A 27,450-nucleotide genomic window follows, 5' to 3' on the forward strand; every position below is an offset into this window, starting at 1 on the left:
ATCTATGAGAAGCTGTCCCATTCAGTTAGTCCTGCAAGGTTGAGACTGAGAGTGATTTGCTGTGGGTCCTACAGCAAGTTGGTGGATTGAGACAAGAACAGAACTAATCCTGATGGAAGTTGGGGTGGTGGGGGAGGAAGTTTCTGTTCAGTCAGTTCAGTTCAGTCACTCAGTCGTGTCCAACCCTTTGCGACCCCATGGACTGTAGCACTCCAGACTTCATTTTATATAATTAGTCAATTAATTTGGTTGTCCCATGTCTTAGCTGCAGCACGTGGGACCTTCATTCCCTGAACAGGGATCGAACCTAAGCTTCTGCATTGGGAGTGTGGAGTCTTAGCCACTGGACCACCGAGGAAGTCCCCTAGGTTTAATTTTTGAGAAGCTAAAGGTGAACCACTTGTTTTGACTGCCAGGTTGTCAGACTACCTCCCCAGACTCTAAGGATGTGACTCTGTCATCTGTAGCAGGAAACAAGTGAGGAGCATTTATCATCTGTGTTTCTAGTTTCATCTCCTCCGGGGTAAAAGCGTCTTTTTCTGACAGGTCGTGAACCTCTTTCCTTTGTAACTCACCTGGTAAGCACCAGATTTTCTGGAGAAGGAGATGTCAGGAGACTTGTAAACAGGGGTTCTGAATCTTTCTGGGCGGTGGGTGTCAGATGAGCCAGCAACATCACGTTAGGGGTCTTGGTGGTGGGACTGGAAGAGCAGATGCCTACGGTCACCCAGTTGGCTCGGTTATGAAGGTAAATGGATTCCCCTCTCCTGTTGACCTGAGGCAGAGAAGAGGAAGAGGGAAGTTCTGATAAGGTCTGTGGCCTCAACAACCTCACTTACCCAAACAGTGTAGGAATAAAGGAGAGATGAACCATGATGCTATAAAGAAAGCTGAATGCCGAAGAATTGATGCTTTAAAACTGTGGTGTTGGAGAAGACTCTTGAGAGTCCCTTGGACTGCAAGGAGATCCAACCATTCCCTCCTAAAGGAGATCAGACCTGGGTGTTCATTGGAAGGACTGGTGTTGAAGCTGAAACTCCAATACTTTGGCCACCTGATGCAAAGAGCTGACTCATTGGAAAAGACCCAGATGCTGGGAAAGATTGAAGGTGGGAGGAGAAGGGAATGACAGAGGATGAGATGGTTGGATGGCATCACTGACTCAATGGACATGAGTTGAGAAAACTCCAGGAGTTGGCGATGGACAGGAAGGCCAGGCGTGCTGCAGTCCATGGAGTCGCCAAGAGTCAGATACAACTGAGCAACTGAACTGAACTATGATGCTTTTGCTCATGTGACTTCTTGGAGATATCACAGTGAATAGACATGGTCCCTGATCTCTGGGGTCCACTGGTGAAAATGAACATTAAACAAGTATGTTACTAAGTGTCTTAAGTGTTATTGAGCACAAGTTCAGGGTACTGTGCTGTGGGGTGCATGACAGAAAACTTGACTTAGTGGGGAAGAAGGCAGGTATGTGTGTAACTACCTTTCTCAGAGAAGATATCAGTTTATTATAAATTGTAGCAGATAATTTACAGTCATATACTGTTCTATGTTGTAGTCCATACAGCCAAGTGGTTCTCACAGAAGTCAAACTCTTGTATCCATAGTTCAGTTCAGTCTCTCAGTCGTGTCCGACTCTTTGCGACCCCATGAATCGCAGCACGCCAGGCCTCCCTGTCCATCACCAACTCCCAGAGTTCACTCAGACTCACGTCCATCGAGTCAGTGATGCCATCCAGCCATCTCATCCTCTGTCATCCCCTTCTCCTCCTGCCCCCAATCCCTCCCAGCATCAGAGTCTTTTCCAATGAGTCAACTCTTCGCATGAGGTGGCCAAAGTACTGGAATTTCAGCTTTAGCAGCATTCCTTCCAAAGAAATCCCAGGGCTGATCTCCTTCAGAATAGACTGGTTGGATCTCTTGTATCCATAACCCCAAGATAATAGTAAAATGTAGTAGAATGAAGGACAAATTTTGAGCATTTGTTGCCTTTGTTCTGAATATAGTTTTATTTATAAGGTTATGCTATTTAATTCTTAATGATGACTGTGTTTAACAACTGACTTGTAAACTTCCTGAACTCTTACCAATCAGCCAGCTCGGTACACCCTGGCCATAGAGTCAGAAAAGGTCCCCCGAGGAAGGGCCTCTAAATCAGACCTGAGCAACATGGGGCATGGACTGGCTGGGCACCCAGCAGAATCTCTGCTGGCTGGAAGAGGAGGAGACTGGAAAGTGGGTGGACAGGGATGTGAAGGAAGCCAGAGAGGGAAAACACTTGGTTTCTCAGCTGCATATTAACTGCTGCAAGAAAGTAAATTACCGAAAAACAAATATATTTAGAAGGAGATTGTAGCCTACACTATTGATTAGCTACCCAAAGCAGTGCTCCTATTCTTCCTGATTAATAGAATTCTGGTTTTGTCCAGGATCCACCCCTCAGGGATGGTGCCCCCAGCTGAGGAGTGAACTCATCCACCCAAACTAGTCATGGTGGTATCCCCTGGCCAGTGATTGCTCTCTGCAGGGGCATGTGACTCAGGCCTGGCCAATGGGACCGAGCCTCCCGGTGGCTCTGGGAAAGGGGTCTCAGCTCTCACAGTTGCAGAGAGGAGATGTACCCCTTCTCTTGCTGGCAGCTGTCATGTCCTGCTCTCATGTGATGTCCTTAAGGGAGAAATTTGTAGGTAACAGGACAAAAAGAGAGACGCCGGGACCCTGATGGCTCTTGCGAATGAGTTGCAGCACTTTGGTTCTTTCTTTCTTTTTTTTTTTTTTAACGAAGAGATGCAATGCTTTATTCAAATGGGAAAACACTGTAAGGGTCTCCAGTAGTTTACAAATGCCGTGACCTCTTTCAAATTGATGTTATTAGCATCTTTTTTTTTTAATTTTATTTTATTTTTAAACTTTACATAATTGTATTAGTTTTGCCAAATATCAAAATGAATCCGCCACAGGTATACATGTGTTCCCCATCCCGAACCCTCCTCCCTCCTCCCTCCTCCCTCCCCACACCATCCCTCTGGGTCGTCCCAGTGCACCAGCCCCAAGCATCCAGTATCATGCATCGAACCTGGACTGGCAACTCGTTTCATAACATGATATTTTACATGTTTCAATGCCATTCTCCCAAATCTTCCCACCCTCTCCCTCTCTCACAGAGTCCACTTTGGTTCTTTCAATCTGTATCTGTGTTAGTCGCTCAGTTGTGTCCAACTCTTTTCAACCCCATGGACCATAGCCCTCCAGGCTCCTCTGCCAATGAGATTCTCCAGGTAAGAATACTGGAGTGGGTAGCCATTCCTTTCTCCAGGGTGTCTTCCCGACCCATGGATCAAACCTGGGTCTCCTGCATTGCAGGCAGACTCCTTACATCTGAGCCACCAATGTACTTGAGATAATCAGTGTTTTTTTTTGCTCACACTTGAATCAGGTACCTTGATAATTTGCTGCCAAAGACATAGTAATCACAAGAGGTTGTGTGTGTTGAAGGGATAACTTATCTAGTTATGACATGTTCAGTTCAGTTCAGTCACTCAGTCGTGTCCAACTCTTTGCGACCCCATGAATCGCAGCACACCAGGCCTCCCTGTCCATCACCAACTCCCGGAGTTTACTCAAACTCATGTCCATCGAGTCGGTGATGCCATCCAGCCATCTCATCCTCTGTCGTCCCCTTCTCCTCCTGCCCCCAATCCCTCCCAGCATCAGAGTCTTTTCCAATGAGTCAACTCTTCGCATGAGGTGGCCAAAGTACTGGAGTTTCAGCTTTAGCATCATTCCTTCCAAAGAAATCCCAGGGCTGATCTTCTTCAGAATGGACTGGTTGGATCTCCTTGCAGTCCAAGGGACTCTCAAGAGTCTTCTCCAACACCACAGTTCAAAAGCATCAATTCTTTGGCGCTCAGCTTTCTTGACAGTTCAACTCTCACATCCATACATGACCACTGGAAAAACCATAGCTTTGACTAGACGGACCTTTGTTGGCAAAATAATGTCTCTGCTTTTCAATATGCTATCTAGGTTGGTCATAACTTTCCTTCCAAGGAGTAAGCGTCTTTTAATTTCATGGCTGCAATCACCATCTGCAGTGATTTTGGAGCCCAGAAAAATAAAGTCTGACACTGTTTCCACTGTTTCCCAATCCATTTCCCATGAAGTGATGGGACCAGATGCCATGATCTTAGTTTTCTGAATGTTGAGCTTTAAGCCAACTTTTTCACTCTCCTCTTTCATTTTCATCAAGAGGCTTTTTAGTTCTTCTTCACTTTCTGCCATAAGGGTGGTGTCATCTGCATATCTGAGGTTATTGATATTTCTCCCGGCAATTTTGATTACAGCTTGTGCATCTTCCAGCCCAGCGTTTCTCACGATGTACTCTGCATAGAAGTTAAATAAGCAGGGTGACAATATACAGCCTTGACATACTCCTTTTCCTATTTGGAACCAGTCTGTTGTTCCATGTCCAGTTCTAACTGTTGCTTCCTGACCTGCATACAGGTTTCTCAAGAGGCAGGTCAGGTGGTCTGGTATTCCCATCTCTTTCAGAATTTTCCACAGTTTCTTGTCAAGTCAAAGGTCAAAGGCTTTGACATAGTCAATAAAGCAGAAAGAGATGTTTTTCTGGAACTCTCTTGCTTTTTCCATGATCCAGCGGATGTTGGCAATTTGATCTCTGGTTCCTCTGCCTTTTCTAAAACCAGCTTGAACATCAGGAAGTTCACAGTTCACATATTGCTGAAGCCTGGCTTGGAGAATTTTGAGCATTACTTTACTAGCGTGTGAGATGAGTGCAATTGTGTGGTCGTTTGAGCATTCTTTGGCATTGCCTTTCTTTGGGATTGGAATGAAAACTGATGTTTTCCAGTCCTGTGGCCACTGCTGAGTTTTCCAAATTTGCTGGCATATTGAGCGCAGCACTTTCACAGCATCATCTTCCAGGATTTGGAATAGCTCAACTGGAATTCCATCACCTCCACTAGCTTTGTTCGTAGTGATGCTTTCTAAGGCCCACTTGACTTCACATTCCAGGATGTCTGGCTCTAGGTGAGTGATCACACCATTGTGATTATCTGGGTCGTGAAGATCTTTTTTGTACAGTTCTTCTGTGTATTCTTGCCATCTCTTCTTAATATCTTCTGCTTCTGTTAGGTCCATACCTAGGTCCATTTCTGTCCTTTATCGAGCCCATCTTTGCATAAAATGTTCCCTTGGTATCTCTAATTTTCTTGAAGAGATCTCTAGTCTTTCCCATTCTATTGTTTTCCTCTATTTCTTTGCATTGGTTGCTGAGGAAGGCTGATATGAGGACATATCTAAGTTATCAAAAGCTGACTGCCTCCCCCAGTGTTCATTAAAGCTTGAAAATGATTATTTGAGAAAGGTGCAGAAGAAAAATAAAAAGATTATTAGGAAAGAAGCACACAGAAGGTGAATTACATCAAAACATGACTTCACGTGCGTTTTGGGGTATGACTTAAACGCTGGTATTCTTTGAGGCGTCACCTCCCTCCCTATGTTTAGAGGAAATTTAGAACGGCTCCCAAATGCATTAAAGTGTAGTTTCATTCATAATGTCGGTACATTTTTAGGAGAAGGAAACTTCGCTCCTTGATACAATTTAACAAGTATATTTTCCTTCAGAACTAAGAAGGAAAATGCATTTTAATCCCTAGTTGTGTCATAGATATTATTCTTTAAAATGTCTCCTAAGTTAAGAAAGGAGTTATCTGAATGATTTCCTGTGGCAGAATATTTAAAAATGACTATACTTTCTTTGTGTAATTTTGGGAAGATTATAGAATAATTTCAGTAGAGTTGGGACAGAATTTCTAGGTTAGAGTTTTTGGGGAAATTTGAAGTGAATTTTCCTTTTACATTATATTAGTTTAGATTGTTTGAAGTTCCCAAACTATCCCCTTTAATTCTATCACACAGTCCCTTTTAAAATATTAAAATAATTTTTCCAACCTTTTCCATTGTCTTTGAGAAAATTAATTATGAGGTTATCCTAACTTAATTCAAGGTTTAATTATCATTTACCTGGATAAAATTGCTTTCTAATATGGGAGGAGATACAAAAGGGGCGTATTCTCCTCCATTCAACATATTTTGAAGCTCTCCTTGATCCTTGGAGTCTGGGACACAGATGTCATCTTTCTCGTCGATCCTTGTGGGAGATTTCCTGTTACTCTTCTTCATTGCACTTACGTATAAACCTCAGGAAAATGAAGGAATGGACATACAATGAATAGAGACAGAGAGCATTTAATATAATAATTAAGTTGCCTTACTTATTCATTAATTCAACATATTTTATCCACATTGATGGTATTCCAGGCACTGTGCTAGGCACTGGAGATCCATCTGAATCAGACATAATACACCTGCCCTCAGACATACTTCCTATTGGCTTAGACGGTAAAGAATCTGCCTGCAGTTCAGGAGACCCAGGTTTGATACCTGGGTTGGGAAGATCCCCTGGAGAAGGCAGTGGAAACCCACTCCAATATTCTTGCCTGGAGAAACCCATGGACAGAGGAGCTTGGCGGGGTTGCAAAGAGTTGGGTACGACTGAGCGACTAACACTTTCACTTACATGTAGGTTACTCTCTCTGGAGTGACAGAGTAAGCAAGTGAAAAAGAAAATGTTGGATGATAAGGGTTACAAAGACTCTGGATCAGATCCATATGACAAAAAAGTGTCTGGGGTGTTGTGCTAGCAACAGGAATTAGTTAGGGTGGTGAGGGGAAGACTCTCAGCATATTTCCCCCTACCCAAACCATTATTTTCTATCTTCCCAAATAATGCTACCACTATCCTTCCCGTATTGCAAAGGTCTCAAGCCCTTTTATTGTAGGTAAAGGGCTTACTAACCTGAGACCATTTCTTCCTAAAACATTCATCTATGACTGAGGCTTAGTGAACAGTGGATTCTGTCTAGTCACTGGCAGCTCTGCATCTCCTGCTGTCTCTCCGCTCTCTTTTCACTACTGCTTCAACAAACACAGTGGCTCTACATCATTGGATTTGATCTTTCATCTGCCAGAAATCACAGAATTCCAACAAGGGAACAAGGCCCCAGAAGGCAATTCTGTTCAAGTCTTCAAAAGATCACTTGTTCCCCTTCACAAACTCCATGGCAGTTCAGAGGAAGGGTCCTTAATTGGCAAGTGGTAAGCCCTGAATATTTATTTCCACCTCAGTCCTTTCTCAGAGATCCTTCTCTTCCTTTCCCTGGCCAAGCTAGAGGGTAGTGAACATGTCTCATCTCCTTCCCAGCCAAAGCTTGGGGGCACAGAGACCACTGCTGCTTGACAGCCCATGAATATGTGACTCCGGGAATTTTCCATCAGACCTTCTGCTGTTGACAACACAATGTCCCCTCCCCAGCCCAACTTCAGTGCATCTTACATGAACACAGGGGAAGTAAAATTAGCCAAGAGAAAGTGATAGTCCAGAGGAACCAAAATGTAGATAGAATGAGACAGAAGAAAGATCATTCAGGAATAAAAGAGAGAGAAAATGACAAGCTGAAATAGAGAGGATCAGATCAGATCAGATCAGTCACTCAGTCATATCTGACTCTTTGCAACCCCATGAATCGCAGCACGCCAGGCCTCCCTGTCCATCACCAACTCCCGGAGTTCACTCAGACTCACGTCCATCGAGTCAGTGATGCCATCCAGCCATCTCATCCTCTGCCGTCCCCTTCTCCTCTTGCCCCCAATCCCTCCCAGCATCAGAGTCTTTTCCAATGAGTCAACTCTTTGCATGAGGTGGCCAAAGTACTGGAGTTTCAGCTTTAGCACCACTCCTTCCAAAGAAATCCTTTGGGCTGATCTCCTTCAGAATGGACTGGTTGGATCTCCTTGCAGTCCAAGGGACTCTCAAGAGTCTTCTCCAGCACCACAGTTCAAAAGCATCAATTCTTCAGTGCTCAGCCTTCTTCACAGTCCAACTCTCACATCCATACATGACCACAGGAAAAACCAGAGCTTTGACTAGGCGGACCTTTGTTGGCAAAGTAATGTCTCTGCTTTTGAATATGCTATCTAGGTTGGTCATAACTTTCCTTCCAAGGAGTAAGTGTCTTTTAATTTCATGGCTGCAGTCACCATCTGCAGTGATTTTGGAGCCCAGAAAAATAAAGTCTGACACTGTTTCCACTGTTTCCCCATCTATTTCCCATGAAGTGATGGGACCGGATGCCATGATCTTCGTTTTCTGAATGTTGAGCTTTAAGCCAACTTTTTCACTCTCCTCTTTCATTTTCATCAAGAGGCTTTTTAGTTCCTCTTCACTTTCTGCCATAAGGGTGGTGTCATCTGCATATCTGAGGTTATTGATATTTCTCCCAGCAATCTTGATTCCAGCTTGTGTTTCTTCCAGTCCAGCGTTTCTCATGATGTACTCTGCATAGAAGTTAAATAAACAGGGTGACAATATATAGCCTTGACATACTCCTTTTCCTATTTGGAACCAGTCTGTTGTTCCATGTCGAGTTCTAACTGTTGCTTCCTGACCTGCATACAAATTTCTCAAGAGGCAGATCAGGTGGTCTGGTATTCCCATCTCTTGAAGAATTTTCCACAGTTTATTGTGATCCACACAGTCAAAGGCTTTGGCATAGTCAAGAAAGCAGAAAGAGATGTTTTTCTGGAACTCTCTTGCTTTTTCCATGATCCAGCAGATGTTGGCAATTTGATCTCTGGTTCCTCTGCCTTTTCTAAAACCAGCTTGAACATCAGGAAGTTCACGGTTCACATATTGCTGAAGCCTGGCTTGGAGAATTTTGAGCATTACTTTACTAGCATGTGAGATGAGTGCAATTGTGCGGTAGATTGAGCATTCTTTGGCATTGCCTTTCTTTGGGATTGGAATGAAAACTGACCTTTTCCAGTCCTGTGGCCACTGCTGAGTTTTCCAAATTTGCTGGCATATTGAGTGCAGCACTTTCACAGCATCATCTTTCAGGATTTGGAATAGCTCAACTGGAATTCCATCACCTCCACTAGCTTTGTTCGTAGTGATGCTTTCTAAGGCCCACTTGACTTCACATTCCAGGATGTCTGGCTCTAGGTCAGTGATCACAGCATCGTGATTATCTGGGTTGTGAAGATCTTTTTTGTACAGTTCTTCTGTGTATTCTTGCCATCTCTTCTTAATATCTTCTGCTTCTGCTAGGTCCATACCATTTCTGTCCTTTATCGAGCCCATCTTTGCATGAAATATTCCTTTGGTATCTCTGATTTTCTTGAAGAGATCCCTAGTCTTTCCCATTCTGTTGTTTTCCTTTATTTCTTTGCATTGATCGCTGAAGAAGGCTTTCTTATCTCTTCTTGCTATTCTTTGGAACTCTGCATTCAGATGTTTATATCTTTCCTTTTCTCCTTTGCTTTTCGCCTCTCTTCTTTTCACAGCTATTTGTAAGGCCGCTGTAAAGAGCAATATTGCATAGGAACTTGGAATGTCAGGTCCATGAATCAAGGCAAATTGGAAGTGGTCAAACAAGAGATGGCAAGAGTGAATGTTGACATTCTAGGAATCAGCGAACTGAAATGGACTGGAATGGGTGAATTTAACTCAGATGACCATTATAGCTACTACTGTGGGCAGGAATCCCTCAGAAGAAATGGAGTGGCCATCATGCTCAACAAGAGAGTCCTAAATGCAGTACTTGGATGCAATCTCAAAAACAACAGAATGATCTCTGTTCATTTCCAAAAACCATTCAATATCACAGTAATCCAAGTCTATGCCCCAACCAGTAACTCTGAAGAAGCTGAAGTTGAACGGTTCTATGAAGACCTACAAGACCTTTTAGAACTAACACCCAAAAAAGATGTCCTTTTCATTATAGGAGACTGGAATGCAAAAGTAGGAAGTCAAGAAACACCTGGAGTAACAGGCAAATTTGGCCTTGGAATACGGAATGAAGCAGGGCAAAGACTAATAGAGTTTGGCCAAGAAAATGCACTGGTCATAACAAACACCCTATTCCAACAACACGAGAGAAGACTCTACACATGGACATCACCAGATGGTCAACACCGAAATCAGATTGATTATAGTCTTTGCAGCCAAAGATGGAGAAGCTCTATACAGTCAGCAAAAACAAGACCAGGAGCTGGCTGTGGCTCAGACCATGAACTCCTTATTGCCAAATTCAGACTTAAATTGAAGAAAGTAGAGAAAACCACTAGACCATTCCGGTATGACCTAAATCAAATCCCTTATGATTATACAGTGGAAGTGAGAAATAGATTTAAGGGCCTTGATCTGATAGATAGAGTGCCTGATGAACTATGGAATGAGGTTCGTGACATTGTACAGGAGACAGGGATCAAGGCCATCCCCATGGAAAAGAAATGCAAAAAAGCAAAATGGCTGTCTGGGGAGGCCTTACAAATAACAGAGAGGATGGAAAACAATAGTCAGCCACATGTATTTAGTTCTTGCTTCGTGGCACGCTGTAACAGCTTTACGTGTGCGACCTCATTTGATTCTAAAAGCAATGTGAAGCAGCATTATTAAGACGCTCATTTTATACATCATGAGGCTTGGAGAGGGAAAGTAACTTAGCCGAGCTTTTAAGTCCCCTCACCACGAATCAGAACCTCACAGACTGATGAGAGGAGTTTATGTCATTGCCTACGGTTCAGTCCTGTCTTGAGTGCTTGGAAAGATGGATGGGAATAATAATACAAGGAAGAAGGAAGTGAGAGGTTGGAGGAGGGAAGATGGATGAAAACTTCAATTGGATTATTGGGGGCCTAAATATATGGGGATCTCCTAGGATATGACAAGAAATCATAAGAAAAGCACACTTTCAGATGAGAGAAAGGATGACAGAGGAAGGAAAGCAAAGGTCAGCAGGCTTTCAGGTCAGGGTCATCAGCAATATCACAGCAGCTATTCACCCTTCATTTCCCAGAGCAAGTGTCATGTCACTTTCATCCCTCTCAGCCCAGACAGACTCTCTTCTGCCAGTTCCCATGTCGCTGCCTGAGGTCTAGAAGCGTTGATCCCTGAAAGCAATGTCTTTGGTACAGCGTCTTATCTTTCCCAGAAGAGGAAAAGAGAAAAAGAAAGCCTGGAGGGACTCCCTGGTGGTCCAGTGGCTAAGACTCCATGTTCCCAATGCAGGGGGCCCAGATTTGATCCCTAATCAAGGAACTAGGTCTCACACGCTGCAACTAAGAGTCTGCATGCTGCAACCAAAGTATCCCATACTAAGGGATAAGCTAAGACCTGGTACAGCTAAAAACAAAAAAGAAAAGCCTGGGAAGGAGAGCTAAAGGCAGAGAGACCAAGAGAAGTAGTTCCATGTGGTCCCCTCCTAACCCCCATATGCACCATAACCTCTTACCTCAACTCAGGGCCAAGCCACAATCCTTTTGGAGGCAAAGTTTTAATTCACTTCAGTTTGGGCTTCCTCTTTTTCATGATGAAGTCTTTTGTGAAGGAAACAAAAATGGAAAATAAGGCATATATAAAGGAAGAAAATGTCAACACTAATCCTTACTTTCATTTCACACATGAGATCCATGCCTTAGAAAGAGTTTCATTAACTCTATCAGTGGTCAGAGAGCTGCTGTCTATATTTGAGCTGAGCTGTTTTCGATGGTCTTGATCATGGCTTTCAGTGAGTAGAGCCAGAGAATCATGAGTCTGTAGCTTGCAGCAGGCCTGAAACTGCCAAATAAGTGAAATCCTGGGTTCCTGTAGTCAGTGAGGATATTTGGTAATGTGAGGTGGCAGTAATATAGACTCAAATAACCATTGAGCAATGTAGGGTCCTGAGAAGCCTGGGTATTTCTTCCTATAAAGAGCCAGAGCACCCTATTCAACCCTCTACATTCCCAACTGGTAGTTGTGTATATTCATACACCTACACAGGCTCATCTCACCACTTCATCACTAGCGTGTAGTTCTCATGCCATATATTGAGAGTCACTGCAGACAATCCTTTTTCCTCTCCATAAAATTCTGAAGTGACCCCCTTCAGGAATACTTGGGACCAGACCAACTACAAGTGTAATTGCTCTCAGAACTCAAGTGCTGTAAGACCAGCGTGGAAACTGGTGTGGTGGGGATATAAAGGATTCTGGAGTCAGACACATCGAGGTTTGTATTTGGGCTCTGTCACCTGCTCCTTTGTGACCCTGGCATGTTACTTAATATCTCTGAGATTAATTTCCTCATCTGTACAATGAGGATAAAACCATCTGCCTCAACTCGGTGTTGGGCCCACCGGACACAATGATGCTTAAAAAAACACTGACCAGCATGCCTGCCGCACAGGGAGCACCTGTATGGTGCTCGCACTGATGCACCACACCTGACCCCGCGTCCAGAGGTGCACTCTCCCCATTGTTTGCTGGACTGGGCTCCTTCTTGATCACCGTTAGTTTCATAGTTCCCAAGTTTCATTCATTCTACGGAACACATTTTTCCTCAGCTTAAAAACTGAAATGGAGTATGTCTTGTGATCACTCTTCATGGGGGGTGTGTGTGTGTGTGTGCAGGGGGGAAAGAATCTCCTGGTGGTTGTCACTTGGCTGCATGTGTCATGGTTGTTCATGTTAAATTATATACAAAGGTTGTACTACCTGGGTTACATTTAATTGCCATTTAAAATGTGATCTTAACGAAAATCTTGGAGTCTCTTGTTGACCCTTTCTGGTAAGATTAAGAAAGTTTCAGTGTAAAACTCGCAGAATGCACATCAGAAGCTTGGAAGAAGGCCCCAGAGACTAGAGTGGAGCACTCCTCTAAGAAACAGAGGGTGAGGGCACAGAGGGTGATAGATAAATACCATGTGGAAAATTCCAAGCTGTAAGAAAGCATTGAATTATATAAGTAGCTGCCTTTTTCTTTCTCATTGGCCCATAAAATAATATCTTATAAACGATGGATTTTAGATTTGATAAAATGTAGTAGTTGACTCTTGCTCATCCAGAAGTGGGTGATAAAGTGCACATTAAAAAAAATCACTCTGACAAAGTGACAACATCCACATGTTGGAGGGTATATCTGCTGTTCACAAACGCATACTATTCTGTATATGCCCTGTGGCCCTTTCCCAGTGCAGTCATTTATGTGGCTCCCAGAATCCCTGGGTATGAGAAAAAAGCCTCCAGAGGGCAAATGATCTCTCAGGGGAACAAGAGCAGCTTGGATCCAGGGCCACCGAGAGGGAGGAGAGAATAAGAGGAAGGAAGGGTTCCAGGGGACTGGCCACCAAGAGCAGGCCTGGCCTCTCGCATCCCCTTTGAACCATGGGACAAAGGGTGGGATCAACCAAGGAGCAGGAAATGAAATAGACTCTTTTATCTTCTCTGATGTGATAGGGTTTTTGAAAATTGTTTGTTGCTAAGCACTTGTTCTGGAAATACTTTGGTACTTTTGGATTATGCGTGTGGCTGGTAAATGTGTGTGAATGTTAACAGTTTTGTTTTAACTGTGGTTTGAGATTAACACTTTGTACACCACAGCCCCCATCCCTAATCTCTTCAGTTATCTTGGTTAATTAGTTGGGACAGTAGTATTTAACAGTTGTTAAAGTGTATGAATTCTTCTGTGAAACCAGTTGTGTGGCTGTGCACGCACACAACACATTTTGTCAGTGGTTCAAAAGCAGGGTCAGCTGTTAACTATTTACTAGGCTTACTCTTAATACCTAAAGATAGTATTAAAGTTTTGGTATAGCTCTGTCTATATCAATATATATGTATTTCTCTCTCTATATATATATCCATAGACATATATACCCTATATCTGTAAAACTAGAAGTTTTAAAATTGCTTCATATATGTAATATATACTAATATTTTCCCATGACATTAAATATCAGTATTAAAAAAAAAAAAACAGCAGTAGTTACTAATCATAGTGTGGACCTGTATGGAACATCACAATCTCCTGTAAGATTTACCAGAACAAATTGCACCCAATGGTTCAACTGGTGTTTGGGAAAAGATTTTCCCTCAAAGAGCAGTAGATGACTCGTGGTTCACCCTCTGAAGGGCCCCTGCGCTCTGCTGCGCTTCCTCATGGGGGGATCACGACGAGCAGCCGCTCACAGACCCCAGCGTCTTAGCCAAAGAGCAACCGTTACAGAAATAATGTGATTAACTCTGGTGATTCACAATAACTCTAATTTGTGTGGGCTGGGCTTTCACAGGTGGTTTTTGTCTTTCTAGTAATTTTATCCATGGAGAGGTTTTTCAAATAGTTTTATTGAGATATAATTTCTGTACCGTCAACTTCACTCATGTAAAGGGTTGTACAAGTCACTGATTTTTGGTGCATTTGCAGAGTGGTGCACTTGGCACCATGATCTCCTAATCTTACTTTTAGAACATTTTCATCATCATCCATGGATACATTTTTAGTCAGGATTAATGTAAAACATGAATAATGCATGTATATCTCTCTTGTATCACCCTGTGACTGTTGAATTGTCAGAGAATGAATCATGTGAACATGGCCCTGATGATGAAAAGTCAGAGCAGAGGTGTTGTGGGGGAAATTGGCAAAAGCATTATCATATTAATAAGCTGAACATTTATAGATTCTATGAAAATATTTTAAGAGTAAAAGAAGACTATTTATGCAAATTCTTTATGAAAGTTCATACTATTTTGCTTTACTACTATTACATGTGCAGTAGAGGTCTATCTACAATATAGAACTCAAGTAAAAAATAAATTTTAGTATTAAAAATAGCTTAATCACATTAAAGGGCCAATGAATGTATGGATTATGGCTTTACAATAAATATGTGCTGAATTAATGTGTGAATTAAAGCAGAGAAACAAAGTAGGGTTGCTATAGGCCACCGTGGAAACACTAGCATCATTTCACAGATTCACAGAACCCTTTGTTATATTATATTGTACAAGGATGGTGCATTAGTTTTCACCATCTAAGTTTATATTTTTTCCAATAATCTATGCCTTTCACCAGGCCCATTAAATATCTTATACATCTAATTAAGCAAGTGAGATACGGAGTGATATTACAGAGAAAGTTGTTTTGTGTGTTGTGGAGCGAGGACAACATAAAGGAATCGAGTTCTATTTGAGATGAACCCTACTTTATCTTACCACTTGCAGATTCTTTGCATCCCTTATTTCTTTTAAAAAACCAATACAATATTGTAAAGTGCTGCTGCTGCTGCTGCTAAGTCCATCAGTCGTGTCCGACTCTGTGCGACCCCATAGACGGCAGCCCATCAGGCTCCCCCATCCCTGGGATTCTCCAGGCAAGAACACTGGAGTGCGTTGCCATTTCCTTCTCCAATGCATGAAAGTGAAAAGTGAAAGTGAAGTCGCTCAGTCGTGTCCGACTCTTAGCGACCCCATGGACTGCAGCCCACCAGGCTCCTCCGTCCATGGGATTTTCCAGGCAAGAGTACTGGAGTGGGGTGTCATTGCCTTCTCCGATATTGTAAAGTAAAAAATAAGAATAAAAAAAATAATGAGTGCTTTATCCCCTCAGTTTTTCTTGTTTCTCTTTTTAGTTCCAGTTAAGTGGAGATTAATTCAGCAGATAGTTAAATCAGGTTGTACTTTTCTGCAGAATTACAGTACAGATTTTCATCTGAAAAGTATTGTTGGCTACTTTTAGTAAAACAAAACAGATTCCAAACTAAATCTGATTACAGACCAGAAACCAATGCCAGGATTTTAATGGGGAAACCAAGCACAGAGAAGCAATGAGAAATTGTAACATTTCAGGGATGGAATTACTTCAGCTTTGCTCTAGACTTCCATGATGTCACTAGGACCTCCCCAATCTGGGTAATGTTTCAAGAAAGACCAAGGCCCTATTAGTGCTAAAAATAGTATAGCTGTAAGGTCTCTTCACCCTGTGGTGGTGATGAGGATGTGGTTATTGGTTACTGGGAAATTTCTGGACCTTTGGCAGCTTGAGTTTTAATGGAAATTGGGAAGTGGAGAGAGTGGGAGCCAATGTGGAAGTGGTTTTGGTAGTTCTTCTGACCACTGAAATCAGAGAGGGTTTCTATAAATGTCCCTGAAAATGTTCTACGTGTTGGCTGTTTACTACTTTCATGGAGGCTTTGCCCTACCCTCACTGGCATTTTATTCTAAAATATTTTCAAAGCTGCACCAAAGCTGAAAGAATTCCATAGTGAACACCCAGGTACTGACATGTAGATTCTCCTGTCTTTTCCTTGTGTGAGTGTTGCTTCTGTAATTATGTGAAAGCTCTTGAATGACAGGTTTACTGTCACATATTGGAGCTGGTCCCTGTAATACTACTCGGCGCTTGGAGATTCATTCCTTGTAGCACTTTGAAGCAAAGCATTTACTTAGATTTTTCCCCAAGATTCTTAACACAGTAATAAACGCATTTTTAGATTGGTCCATTAAAAATCCTAGGTTGCAACTGTAGTTGAATCTGAGATGATCTAACTGTTATGGGCCCCCTCTCTTCTGACAATGTGGCTCCAACGAACCTTTCAGCTTTGAACAGAAAAACCCTGTGTTCTAGATCTCTCCCATTTGAATAATCTAAAATGACTATCTCCATAAATTCATTCAATTCACTCACTTATGGGAGAAAACTGGGGTAACAGTTTGAAAAATCAGAATTTAAAAATCATCCAGAAAACTTGTTTTAAACAAAGTCTCAAATTATTTTTAAGAGGTTCAACAGGTATTAAGAATCTGCGATTTATTGTTTGTTCCAGTTGAAACCAGAAGGAAATTAAACTATAAAGGAAAAGGTAAAGACGGAAAGAGGGTAGACATTTTGTTCTCCCTCAGGTTCACACTAAAGTAGCCGGAAGCAGGCAGTCACTTACTGTGGAGAAGTGAGGCTGAATTAGATCTCTGGAGATCTCCTGGATGTCTACTAGGAGAATAGTCTCCAAATAGCACGTTTTCAACTCTTCTCACATTTCTTTGGCAGAAGGTGCTTTCAGTCTACTGGGCAGGCAACTAACCACTTAGTAAAGAACACAGGAGGCCAGGCTGCCCTGGCATTGTTCTCAGGCTCCTGCATCATAAAGAGCTGACATCGTCTCTGAAGTAAGAGCAGAGCAGCCCTGAAAGTAGCCCCTGGGCTTAGATGTGGCCAGCACTCCTGCAGAGCCCGCACAGCTCCGGAGCTGCAGTTCTAGTTGCTGTGTGAAGATTTCAGAGGCTTCCCTGGAGAGAGAAGACCATTTAGTCACAGGATCACCATGGAAAAGATACCGTACTGAGGAGTTGAAAACACTATCATTTATCATTCGAGTGATAATTTGTCCTTCGATCTAACTACATCCCAATTTTCAGAGACCTTAAACATACTATTTAGGCCACTTTGAGCTTCTGTGAAGAAAAACTTCAAAAGAAGGTGATATTCTTAGAGGGCAGAAGCCTCTTTATACCTCAGTTCAGTTCAGTCTCTCAGTTGTGTCCAACTCTTTGTGACCCCATGAACCGCAGCACACCAGGCCTCCCTGTCTATCACCAACTCCCAGAGTTTACTCAGACTCATGTCTATCGAGCTGGTGATGCCATCCAGCCATCTCATCCTCTGTCGTCCCCTTTTCCTCCCGCCTTCAATCTTTCCCAGCATCAGGGGTCTTTTCCAATGAGTCAACTCTTCGCATGAGGTGGCCAAAGTATTGGAGTTTCAGCTTTAGCATCAGTCCTTCCAATGAACACCCAGGACTGATCTCTTTTAGGATGGACTGGTTGGATCTCCTTGCAGTCCAAGAGACTCTCAAGCGTCTTCTCCAACACCACAGTTCAAAAGCATCAATTCTTTAGCACTCAGCTTTCTTTATAGTCCAACTCTCACATCCATACATGACCACTGGAAAAACCAGTGTTTTTCCTTTGTTGGAAAAGTAATGTTTCCGCTTTTTAATAGGCTGTCTAGGTTGGTCGTAACTTTTCTTCCAAGGAGTAAGCGTCTTTTACTTTCATAAAGCATCTTTATACCTCAGCTTCTAGTACGTTCTGACACAGGCTGTGGCAGGCACCCAACCCAGCAATTGTTTGTTGGATGAATGAATGAATGGAATGAGGCACACGGCATTCTCTCTCTGAAGATCTCCTCCCTCTTGAAGAAACGTGATTATTTGTCTTTGCTTTTCTGTGTGGCTTTCCTGTCAGACTGTCCTTCTTCACCTTTGCGTTATGGTCGAGGGCTGCAGGTGCTCACCCGTCTAGCCACCTGCTCACCTGCTCCTGAGGATGGAAGAGCATAAGGGGGATAGTAACCAATCACTCAGGACTGGAGGGTGTTACCTCGGTGAATTCGCTTCACTTGGGTCACCATATTGCAGGCTCAAACACTTGCTTTGCACAGAGAACATTCAGTCTCTCAGAATAAATATCATCTGAGTTTTTGAGTGGATAATAGGGTTCCTATTCCCTTAAGAATTGTAACTTCCATTTGGGACCAGGTGCTGGGGTCAGGGAGATTACAGCATCTACTCCCATAGGATATATATCAGGGCAGCTTTCCCAGAATTGAGGACTGGATGTATCATTGGGGTGTCTACTGGTAATATCTTTCCATGTATAACTGGCTCAGTCTGCCAACAAGGGCAGCCTCTTCATGTGCGAGATCAAAGGATTTCCTGTTATTTTTGCCTCAGACACTCCCTTTCCTGCTTCTATCCTGAATGTCCTCTTCTGGATGGACAAACTCTTCTTCTAATTGTATGAGTATCATTGGCTAGATTTCTTGTCACTCATTTCTTCATTCAGCATACTTGTTGCATGATCACTGGCCATTTTCCATGCTTCCTGCATCAGGGCCAGGAAACATTTTTGCATAAACCTGATCTCACCTCTTCCAGGTTGTTACTAATTCTGATGTCTTGATGAAATGCTTCCTTTCTCCTTTTTTTTTTTTTCTACCAGTATCTTAAAAACGTGAAGAAATAGCAAAGGAGGGAAATAAAAATCATGGTATGTTTTAAATATTCATCTTTAAAATATTAATATTTTCTAACATGCACAGAGTACTAAATCATACTTAACAACTGGTTCTTGGAGATGATGCCATAGTTCTGAGTTCAAGGAACTCTGTTGAAGTGAGGTCCGTGCCAATTAGCCCTCTGCCCTTGTCCCTCATGAGATGTGCCCACTTGCTCATGCCTGCGTGGGGCCCCCTCTGCTGCATGTTGTAAGCATGGGATATGAACTTTTCTTTTCAGCTTCTGTCTCTGGCTCCCTGCTGAGTACTATCCAAGGTCAATTCTGTCGGTAAGTTTAGTAACGAGTACCTACTATTTCCTAGGCACCCTATCAAGCTGGGGCGATAGAGGTGAACAGTCTCTGCCATCAAGTGGAGGAGGGGTGGTGCCAATGGGGTGCAGTGATAAGTGGAAGCACAGATAAGGGCCGCTTAGTCCAATCTGGGGATTTAGGGAAGGGTTTCTGGAAGAGTTAGTGTCCAAGGTTAATCTCAAAAGATTAGCAGCCTGAGCAAAGGCACTGAGGCATAAAATGACATGGCTTGAAGGGGAAACTGCAAATGGTTTGGTGTTAAGTGAAGTGGGAGGGGGAAAAATGAATGTGAATGACAGAGGGGCTAGATCATGGAGGACTTTAACTGCCCTGACTGGGGCTTGGACTTCATTTGTTGCAGCAGTTTTCTCATAAGGAGTTTTAGTACAGAGAGATTTATGCTCTGGATCAACCACTTTGGTAGCAGCGTGAAGGGTGAATTTGGGAGGGCAATTCCAGAGGCGTACAGATTAAGACGGTAGCAGTGGGACTGGAAATGAGTGGGTTAACGTAGGGACTGTTAGTAGAGTTGACAGAACTCAGTGACTCATCAGATGTGGGAAGTGAGAAGAAAGAATGACTCAGAGGTTTCTGGTTTGGGAAACTTGGGTAAATGGTGGTGCCATTAACCAGGAAATAAAATACAGGCAGAGGAACAGGTGTAGGAGGCAGGGAGGGTGGGTTCCTTGTCTGCAGGAGCCCCTGTCTAGAGTGGTGCCTTGTATTCAATAGGTGTTTACTAAATAAGTCTTTTTTTTTTCTTTTTAAACCTTCAGTGGCTTCCCATGCTATTAGGCTATTTGACATATACCATAAGGTGTGTGTGTGTACTTAGTATCACACCCAAGAGCCTATATATGTGTGAACACGATCTCGCTTCATCCTGGCTTCAGTTGTCTCCAGCTATATCTTATATCCTGCCCCCTCCCTCATCATGCTTCAGTCTCCTTTCTGGAGTTGTATTCTTTAAGCCCTTTCCTCTGCCTGAATGCTTTCTCTCAGTTAACATGAGGTGCTTATTTTCTGCTCTGAGCTCAAATATCACCTGCTTAGAGAATCCTTTCCTCAGTTCCTGGACAAGTGACTGCCTCCCAGCGCCAAATCCACCACTGTATTCCGCAGTGCAGAATACAGAGCTGGGGCTGGAACTGGGAGCTGGGGCTGGAACTCAGCTAACTACATTTCTCTTTTTTCTTTGCCTGCTGGCTTCCTGCTAGGTTCAACAATAGGCTGCATTAGACTACAGGGAACTTGGAAAGCAGAGGGTGGGAAGAAGGGACTTATGTTCCTTCCGGATTGTTTTTTGGTTCTCTGCGTGTCACCCTGGCAATGGCAACTGGTTCTAGCTATTCAACATCTGGGCAGTGCCCTTTCCTTGGAGGGCGGAGCCCTACCTCCCAGGGATCTGACCTATGAGCTTCCAGATTCTGATAATGCTAACCTTTTCCTCCCATCTCCCCAGCCCTAGCTGTGCTATCTGCTTCCCATGGTTATTATCTCTGACATCTCAGAGTTTCCTTTGTGCTTTTCCAGATGTCCAACACAAACTTAACTTAGTGCTCCTACACTGAAGTCTCAGTGTGAGTTCTGCCTTTCTTAACTGCTGGACCCTGACACTACTGAAGATGATTCAGGCCTCCATCCAGCTACTCTCTAACATATAACAAGATTTTCTTCATAGACTTCTCATCATCTGTATTTACATTTTTTTTGCTTTTTCATCATGTCTCCTTTTGGATACTAGAGTTCTTGTCTCATTTATCATTGTATCCCTGGAGTCTATCATGGAGTCTGGCATACTGTAGGAACTTAATATATGCTTGCTAAAGAAATTATTGAATTATTACAAAAGACTACAGGAGAAATATTGCTGACTGTAAAAAAATAGCCAGACTTGAGCAATTTTTTAACCTCTTGGTTAAAAAATTAATGAACTCTATAATAATGCAACTCTGGAACAGAGAGTGGAGGTCCATGCTTCTTATAAGGCTGTTAGAATACAATGCATTATTTAACACAGATCCATTATCATCGGGATAACAAGATACACAATTTATTTTCTTTGAATTTTATACTTACATAAATCCCCACTTTCTATAACTAGGAATGATAATAACTTACCTATTAGGGTTTCATGAAGATCAGGAGTTAGTTATGGGTTAGATCCAGAAAGTTTTGTTGGTTAGAAAATAACTTCAAAAATAAAAGCCATCCAAAGAATCAACTTGCTGTAACATGCAACATCACTTAATAGCATTTATTTTACAATCTTTTATTTAAATATCAACTATAATACTAAGACAATCAATCATAATATGCCATATATGCATAATTCTAAAATGTTGTTCAGTTGCTCAATCATGTCCAACTGTTTGCAACCCCATGGACTGCAGAACACCAGGCTTCCCTGTCCTTCACCATCTTCCAGAGCTTGCTCAAACTCATGTCCATCGAGTCAGTGATGCCATCCAACCATCTCATCCTCTGTCGTCTCCCTGTCCTCCTGCCTTCAGTCTTTCCCAGCATCAGGGTCTTTTCTAACGAGTCAGCTCTTCATATCAGGTGGCCAAAGTATTGATGCTTCAGTTTCAGCATCAGTCTTCCTAATGAATATTGAGGACTGATCTGCTTTAGGATGGACTGGTTTGATCTCCTTGCAGTCCAAGGGACTCTCAAGAGTCTTCTCCAACACCACATTCAAAAGCATCAGTTCTTCAGGACTCAGCCTTCTTTCTGGTCCAACTCTCACATCCATACATGACTACTGGAAAAACCATAGCCTTGACTAGATGGACATTTATTGGCAAAGTAATGTCTCTGCTTTTTAATGTGCTGTCTAGGTTGGTCATAGTTTTTCTTCCAAGGAGCAAGCGTCTTTTAACTTCATGGCTGCAGTCACCATCTGCACTGATTTTAGAGCCCAAGAAAATAAAGTCTGTCACTGTATCCATTGTTTCCCCATCTATTTGCCATGAAGTGATGGGATTGAATGCCATGATCTTCGTTTTTTGAATGTTGAGTTTTAAGCCAGTTTTTTCATTCTCTTCTTTTACCTTCATCAAGATGCTCTTCAGTTCCTCTTCACTTTCTGCCATAAGGGTGATGTCATCTGCGTATCTGAGGTTATTGATATTTCTCCTGGCAATGTTGATTCCAACCTGTGCTTCATCCAGCCTGGCATTTGGCATTTTAAATTAATTTTGCTCAAATAAATGCAAATAGATTATATGACATGGACTTTCCCTGTGCCAAGTGGAACAATCGATCTTTAACTTTACAATTAAATTTGCCTTGAATCTACTTCAAATGTGTATTTTATTATTTTTTTTACCTTCTCTAACTCAGAAGGAAGAATGTTCCTTTCCTTCTCCAGCCTAAATGGGCCATCAGGATCCTTAAATGCAACTCTTCCTTCCTCTTCTTTCTCCACCTGGAACCGTACTCTCAGATTTTTAATATGCCCACTACTATTGTTTCTCCTTTCTCAGAACTCACAAACAAAAATCTTTCCCATCTTGTTACTGGTTCAAGCCACCATGCTGTGCCTGTCTTTCTTTTCTCATGCCCACATTTCAAATAATTCAGTCATGATTTCTATTTTGCTATAAGGTTTTTGCCTTTCACTCATGATTGAAATTGCATTCTTGTAGCTCACAAATTATTGCCTGATCAGTAGATTCTTTTGAGCCCTTATCCTTCTTGACATTTCTTTTTGACAGTTGATTATTCTTCCTGGTGACTCAGAGGTAAAGAATCTCTCTGCTATGCAGGAGACCTGGGTTCCATCCCTGGGTCGGGAAGATCTCCTGGAGAAGGAAATGGTTACCCACTCCAGAATTCCATGGGCAGAGTGGCCTGGTAGGCTACAGTCAATGGGGTTGCAAAGAGTCGGACACGACCTAGCAACTAACACACATCCTTCCTTCTTGAAGCTCTCTTCCCTGGTTTTGCGATACTGCTGCACCCTGTTTCATCTGTTCTACAGTTTTTCCTTTCATTCCATTCATGGCTTTTTCCAGCAACACTCCAAAATAAGATGCTCCACAAGCCTGTCCTGTCGGCAAGTCCTTTTTTGATAAACTTTCCAATTTACTCTTACATTTCAAATCTCACCTTTACATGAGTGATCCCCAAGATTACATTCAGCTAGCATCTCTTTTGTGAAATCCTAACCTATATTTTCAAATGCCAACAGGACATGGCGACCTTAGTGCTCCTCTAGCATCTCAAACACATGTCTAAACTTACCAGCTTCTGCAGAAAATCCACTTCTCTGACTTTATTTTTTGGTTAATTGTTGAACATGTTCCCAGTCAGCCATGACAAGAGACTGTGAATCATGTCTTCTTTGTCTAACTTCCTTTCCTAAACTTTCCATCACTTCTAAAATTCTTTCGATTTTTCCTGTTCAAAGGTGCTTTCAGCTGTTGTGAGCTTCCCATCACCATCACCTCCACTATAGTTAAGGCTGTCATCACTCCCCACCTGCACAATCACGATCAGTTCTTAATTGGTGTCTCTCTTCAGTTTTGCCCCCAATCCAGTCTATCCTATTCAATGCTGCCAGAGCAATTCCCCTCCCTCCCCACCAAAAAAAAAGGCTCTGATCCTAATACTTCCCTGATGAAGAATCTCTAATGGTCTAATTGTCTCTAGATAATCTAGACTCCTTACTCTGGCATTTGAGAACTTCATAGTTTGGGCCTCAAACATGTACTTTTTGGTCTTACAAATATATCAGTTTTCTGTTTCTATGGCTGAGTTTTTAGGAATATGGTTTCTGAAGCCAGATTGTTAAGTCTGAATCCTGGCTCCTCCTCTTATTGGCTGTGTCACCATGGACAAGTTCCGTAACCTCTCTGTGCCTCAGTTTTCTCCTTATAATAGGAAGAGTAACACAGCGTTGCTGTGAAGATGAAACATATGAAGAACACTTAGAAAAGGGAATGGCACATAGTGAGCTCTGTATAATGTGTTTCATGGAACAAATAGTTACATACGCCTACAGTTATGTACATATGTCAGAAACTCTAGGGACTTGGGGATGTCAGTAAACAAAACAAGCAAAAATCATTGCCCTTGTGGGTCTTACATTCTGTAATAAAAATAAAAATTATTATTAATTATACATAATTCTATTTTTGGAATACCCTCTTTCTGCATTATTCTTACCCCTTGAAATCTTAAAAAGGTTCCCATCTGAACACCTCCAACTCTTTAAATCTGAATTACATTAACAGCATTTATCACATTCTACAATTCTATCATGTACTATGAAATATCAAACACATCAAATATTATGCTTACTTGCACACGTTTTTTAAATCTTTCTTGACGGAGTATAATGTCAGCTTTATCCCTATTCATCCTTGTAAAACTCAAGCACACGGCGCATGGTTCATAGATGTTTCTTGGATGAATGGAGGTAAAGAATCTTTGCATGGGTTTTCATTTGACCTCAATTGACCTTATCTTTTTAAATTGAAAATATACATTTAAAATATAGAACCTTTTATTTTTCAACTTTGGAAATATCAAGTATCACTATCAAATATTTATTGTTCACAACTTGACTTTATTCATCACCATCATTTAGCTTCTGGTTCACTAGTAAACTAAGTTTGTTGTTTGGTTTACTAACTATACTCTACAGCATGTTAATGTCCCAGGTTACCACTGTTTGAAAAGTGCCCTTAAGTTTTTGTTAAAGAAGACATTGTGGACAGCATATATTTTAACTGTTGTATTTTCTGTGGTCATACAGATTTTCCCCATTTCTTACTTCTGATCATGATAAAAAAAAGTCCAGGTACTCACTGGAAATTTTTTGGTTCATTACTTATTTTCCCTCCTATTCCAAAAAACTGTAGATGTTTGATTTGTTTCTATGACAGCTGAAGGAAAAATTTAGTTTCTCCAGCTATGGCTGGGAAGATCAGACCAACTGCAGGTTCTTCCCTACTTTCTTAGTCTATATTTGTACAATGCTACAGTAAAATATAGACTGCTGCTGCTAAGTCGCTTCAGTCGTGTCCGACTCTGTGCGACCCCATAGACGGCAGCCCACTAGGCTCCCCCATCTCTGGGATTCTCCAGGCAAGAACACTGGAGCGGGTTGCCATTTCCTTCTCCAATGCATGAGTGAAAAGTGAAAGCGAAGTCGCTCAGTCGTTTATAAAAAAAAAACTCCTTTATACCACTTCACCTTGCTAAGCCATCTTAACTACTGCTTTTATCCAAGCAGCACCCCATCAGAATGGCATGATAATCTTCTCTCTCTTCTTCTAAATAACAAGGCCAACACAATGGATTTTAAATAATGACCAAGGATTTTTTTTATTCATTAAGTTTCAGTATCATTACAGAAAATGTTATGGTACAGAGTTGTTTAACATTGTTTTTTCTTTGCTCTTGATTTCCACATGAATGCTGGTAACACTAATATCTGTACAAGATCAGTCTTTGATTTTATTTTTTGTTCTGTACAATTTTAAATGTATTGGTTAAAAAGGCTGTCAGCACTTAAGGAAGCATTTTTTCCCCCAGTTTGTTTGTTCAAATAAAAGGTATCCAGTTACTGCCCAAGAGTACTGTGCCACGAGGCTACGGGAGGAGAGACGCTCCTCCCCAGACGCTCTGCGGGGTGGCGCTCCTCGAGGCAGGGCAGGCCGCCACCCAGTCACTCTTTGTTTGGCGCTGTGCACATAAACACGAGACACATGATAAAGAACAAGCAGAAGCTCTCTGTAAAGCGGTTATGAAGCATACTAAGAAGGGAAATTCAAGTGTTGCCTACGCTAGTATAAATAAGCAGACAGCCTTGATTTAAGAGCATAAGTAGTTGTATTTTAAAGATGAGAAAAACACAAGTTCTGCAGGCACCTACCGCTGTCTACTAAAAGCTATCGCTATCAGACCTAGCATTGAACACACAAAGCAATTTGCAAGAAAGGAAAAATTTGCTTTGATATAATCAGAATAGAGTTGTCCGTTAAGATTTATTTTTAGGTGTTTTTTTCTTTAAAAGGTATTTAAATTCTTTTGAAATATAGTTCAAGATGTTGACTATACAGATTAACTTTTATCCAAATCAGAAAAACTAGCTGTGCCGTTGCATATTACAGGATACAGTCAATGATATGTGGACATGCATCAAAGCTTTCTCCCACTGGTGACCATCATAGCCGTCCGATGACCATGACATCCACCACCTCGCCCTTGTGGAGCTCCACGTACTGCTCTGTCTTTGGAGGAAGCATCAATAATCCGTTGGCGCTGCGCATGCTCATCAGACGGCTGCTCATCTGATTACCTAGGAGGAAATACCTTATTACAGCGGCAGCGGCATCACAGTGTATGCACGTGGAGCCCTTGTAGTTCTTCTCAAAATAAAAACTGATGAACAGAAACACAGGTCTTCAAGAGGAAGAAAGATGATCCGACTTCCCCGTATCTTTTTCAGGTGACCTAGCTACTGTATCCTACTACCTTCTCATTGAACTTTAAAAAATAAACGTTACAAAATATTGTTTAAGAGACCGAAATCAAAATTTTACAGCACTGTGGAAAATGCCACTGAATTTCTCAATTCAGGCTAACGTGTGATGTGTGTCTAAAAGAGAGGCTTTTAAAACCTATTAAAATAATTATGATAATAATAGCAGTGGCTGCCATTTCTTTTGTATTTACTTAAGTGCCAGACAAGGTGGTAGGCATTTTACTCAACTACTTTCTTTAGTTCTCGACACCTCAAAAGAGGTGAGGCAACTTGCCTATGGTGCTTCTAACTGGGTGGTGGCCAATTCGCAAGCAGTCTCTGATGACAAAGCCCGTGCACTTCCTCACTGTGCTAAGCGATGTCTGCACTTAATAGGGTCTTTGTTTAAATTTTTTCTGGAATTGCATCAAAAGTCAGGTAAAATATGACTAGAGAAGTTGGGGATAAAAATTTAAAGTCTACAGCAGGTAACTATAGAACTCAATTAGCAAAGTTGATTTCTGAGTCCTTAGAACTTACCAATATCTAGAGTATAGTACAGGCTACAGAGAATCACAGTCTATTTGGCTTTAATGTCACATTTCAGCGTGACATAGCCAGAGTCCCCTCCTTTTCCTAAAACCAAAGTTATGCTTAGAATTTACTGGTTGAACAAACAGATAAAAATCTTCTGTAAT

The 27,450-nt window shown here is 41.9% G+C and overlaps 2 protein-coding genes across 15 annotated transcripts in view; both read right to left on the minus strand.

The window, feature by feature from the left end:
* The window catches only part of FAM71D (family with sequence similarity 71 member D), a 43,661-nt gene extending 26,186 nt beyond the window's left edge, over nt 1–17,475 (minus strand). Inside the window, exons 1-4 of one of the 2 annotated variants that reach the window (XM_025295330.2) lie at nt 16,848–17,474; nt 11,382–11,466; nt 6,052–6,227; nt 576–775 (exon numbers count right to left, since the gene is read on the minus strand). In XM_025295330.2, the coding sequence (XP_025151115.2) occupies nt 576–775; nt 6,052–6,210 (359 nt within the window). In that variant the 5' untranslated portion in view covers nt 6,211–6,227; nt 11,382–11,466; nt 16,848–17,474. Of the gene's footprint in view, nt 1–575; nt 776–6,051; nt 6,228–11,381; nt 11,467–16,847 lie in introns of both variants that reach the window. The other variant, XR_003112254.2, reaches the window with a different exon arrangement.
* An 8,110-nt stretch (nt 17,476–25,585) lies between these two features.
* GPHN (gephyrin) overlaps nt 25,586–27,450 on the minus strand; it is a 524,697-nt gene continuing 522,832 nt past the window's right edge. For all 13 annotated transcript variants that reach the window (XM_044924834.2, XM_044924835.2, XM_044924839.2 and 10 more), the window contains one exon: nt 25,586–26,587. In XM_044924834.2, coding sequence (XP_044780769.1) covers nt 26,454–26,587 — 134 coding nt within the window. In that variant the 3' untranslated portion in view covers nt 25,586–26,453. The remainder of the gene's footprint in view (nt 26,588–27,450) is intronic.

The sequence above is a fragment of the Bubalus bubalis genome, chromosome 11, assembly GCF_019923935.1.
Source record: "Bubalus bubalis isolate 160015118507 breed Murrah chromosome 11, NDDB_SH_1, whole genome shotgun sequence".
NCBI lineage: Eukaryota > Metazoa > Chordata > Mammalia > Artiodactyla > Bovidae > Bubalus > Bubalus bubalis.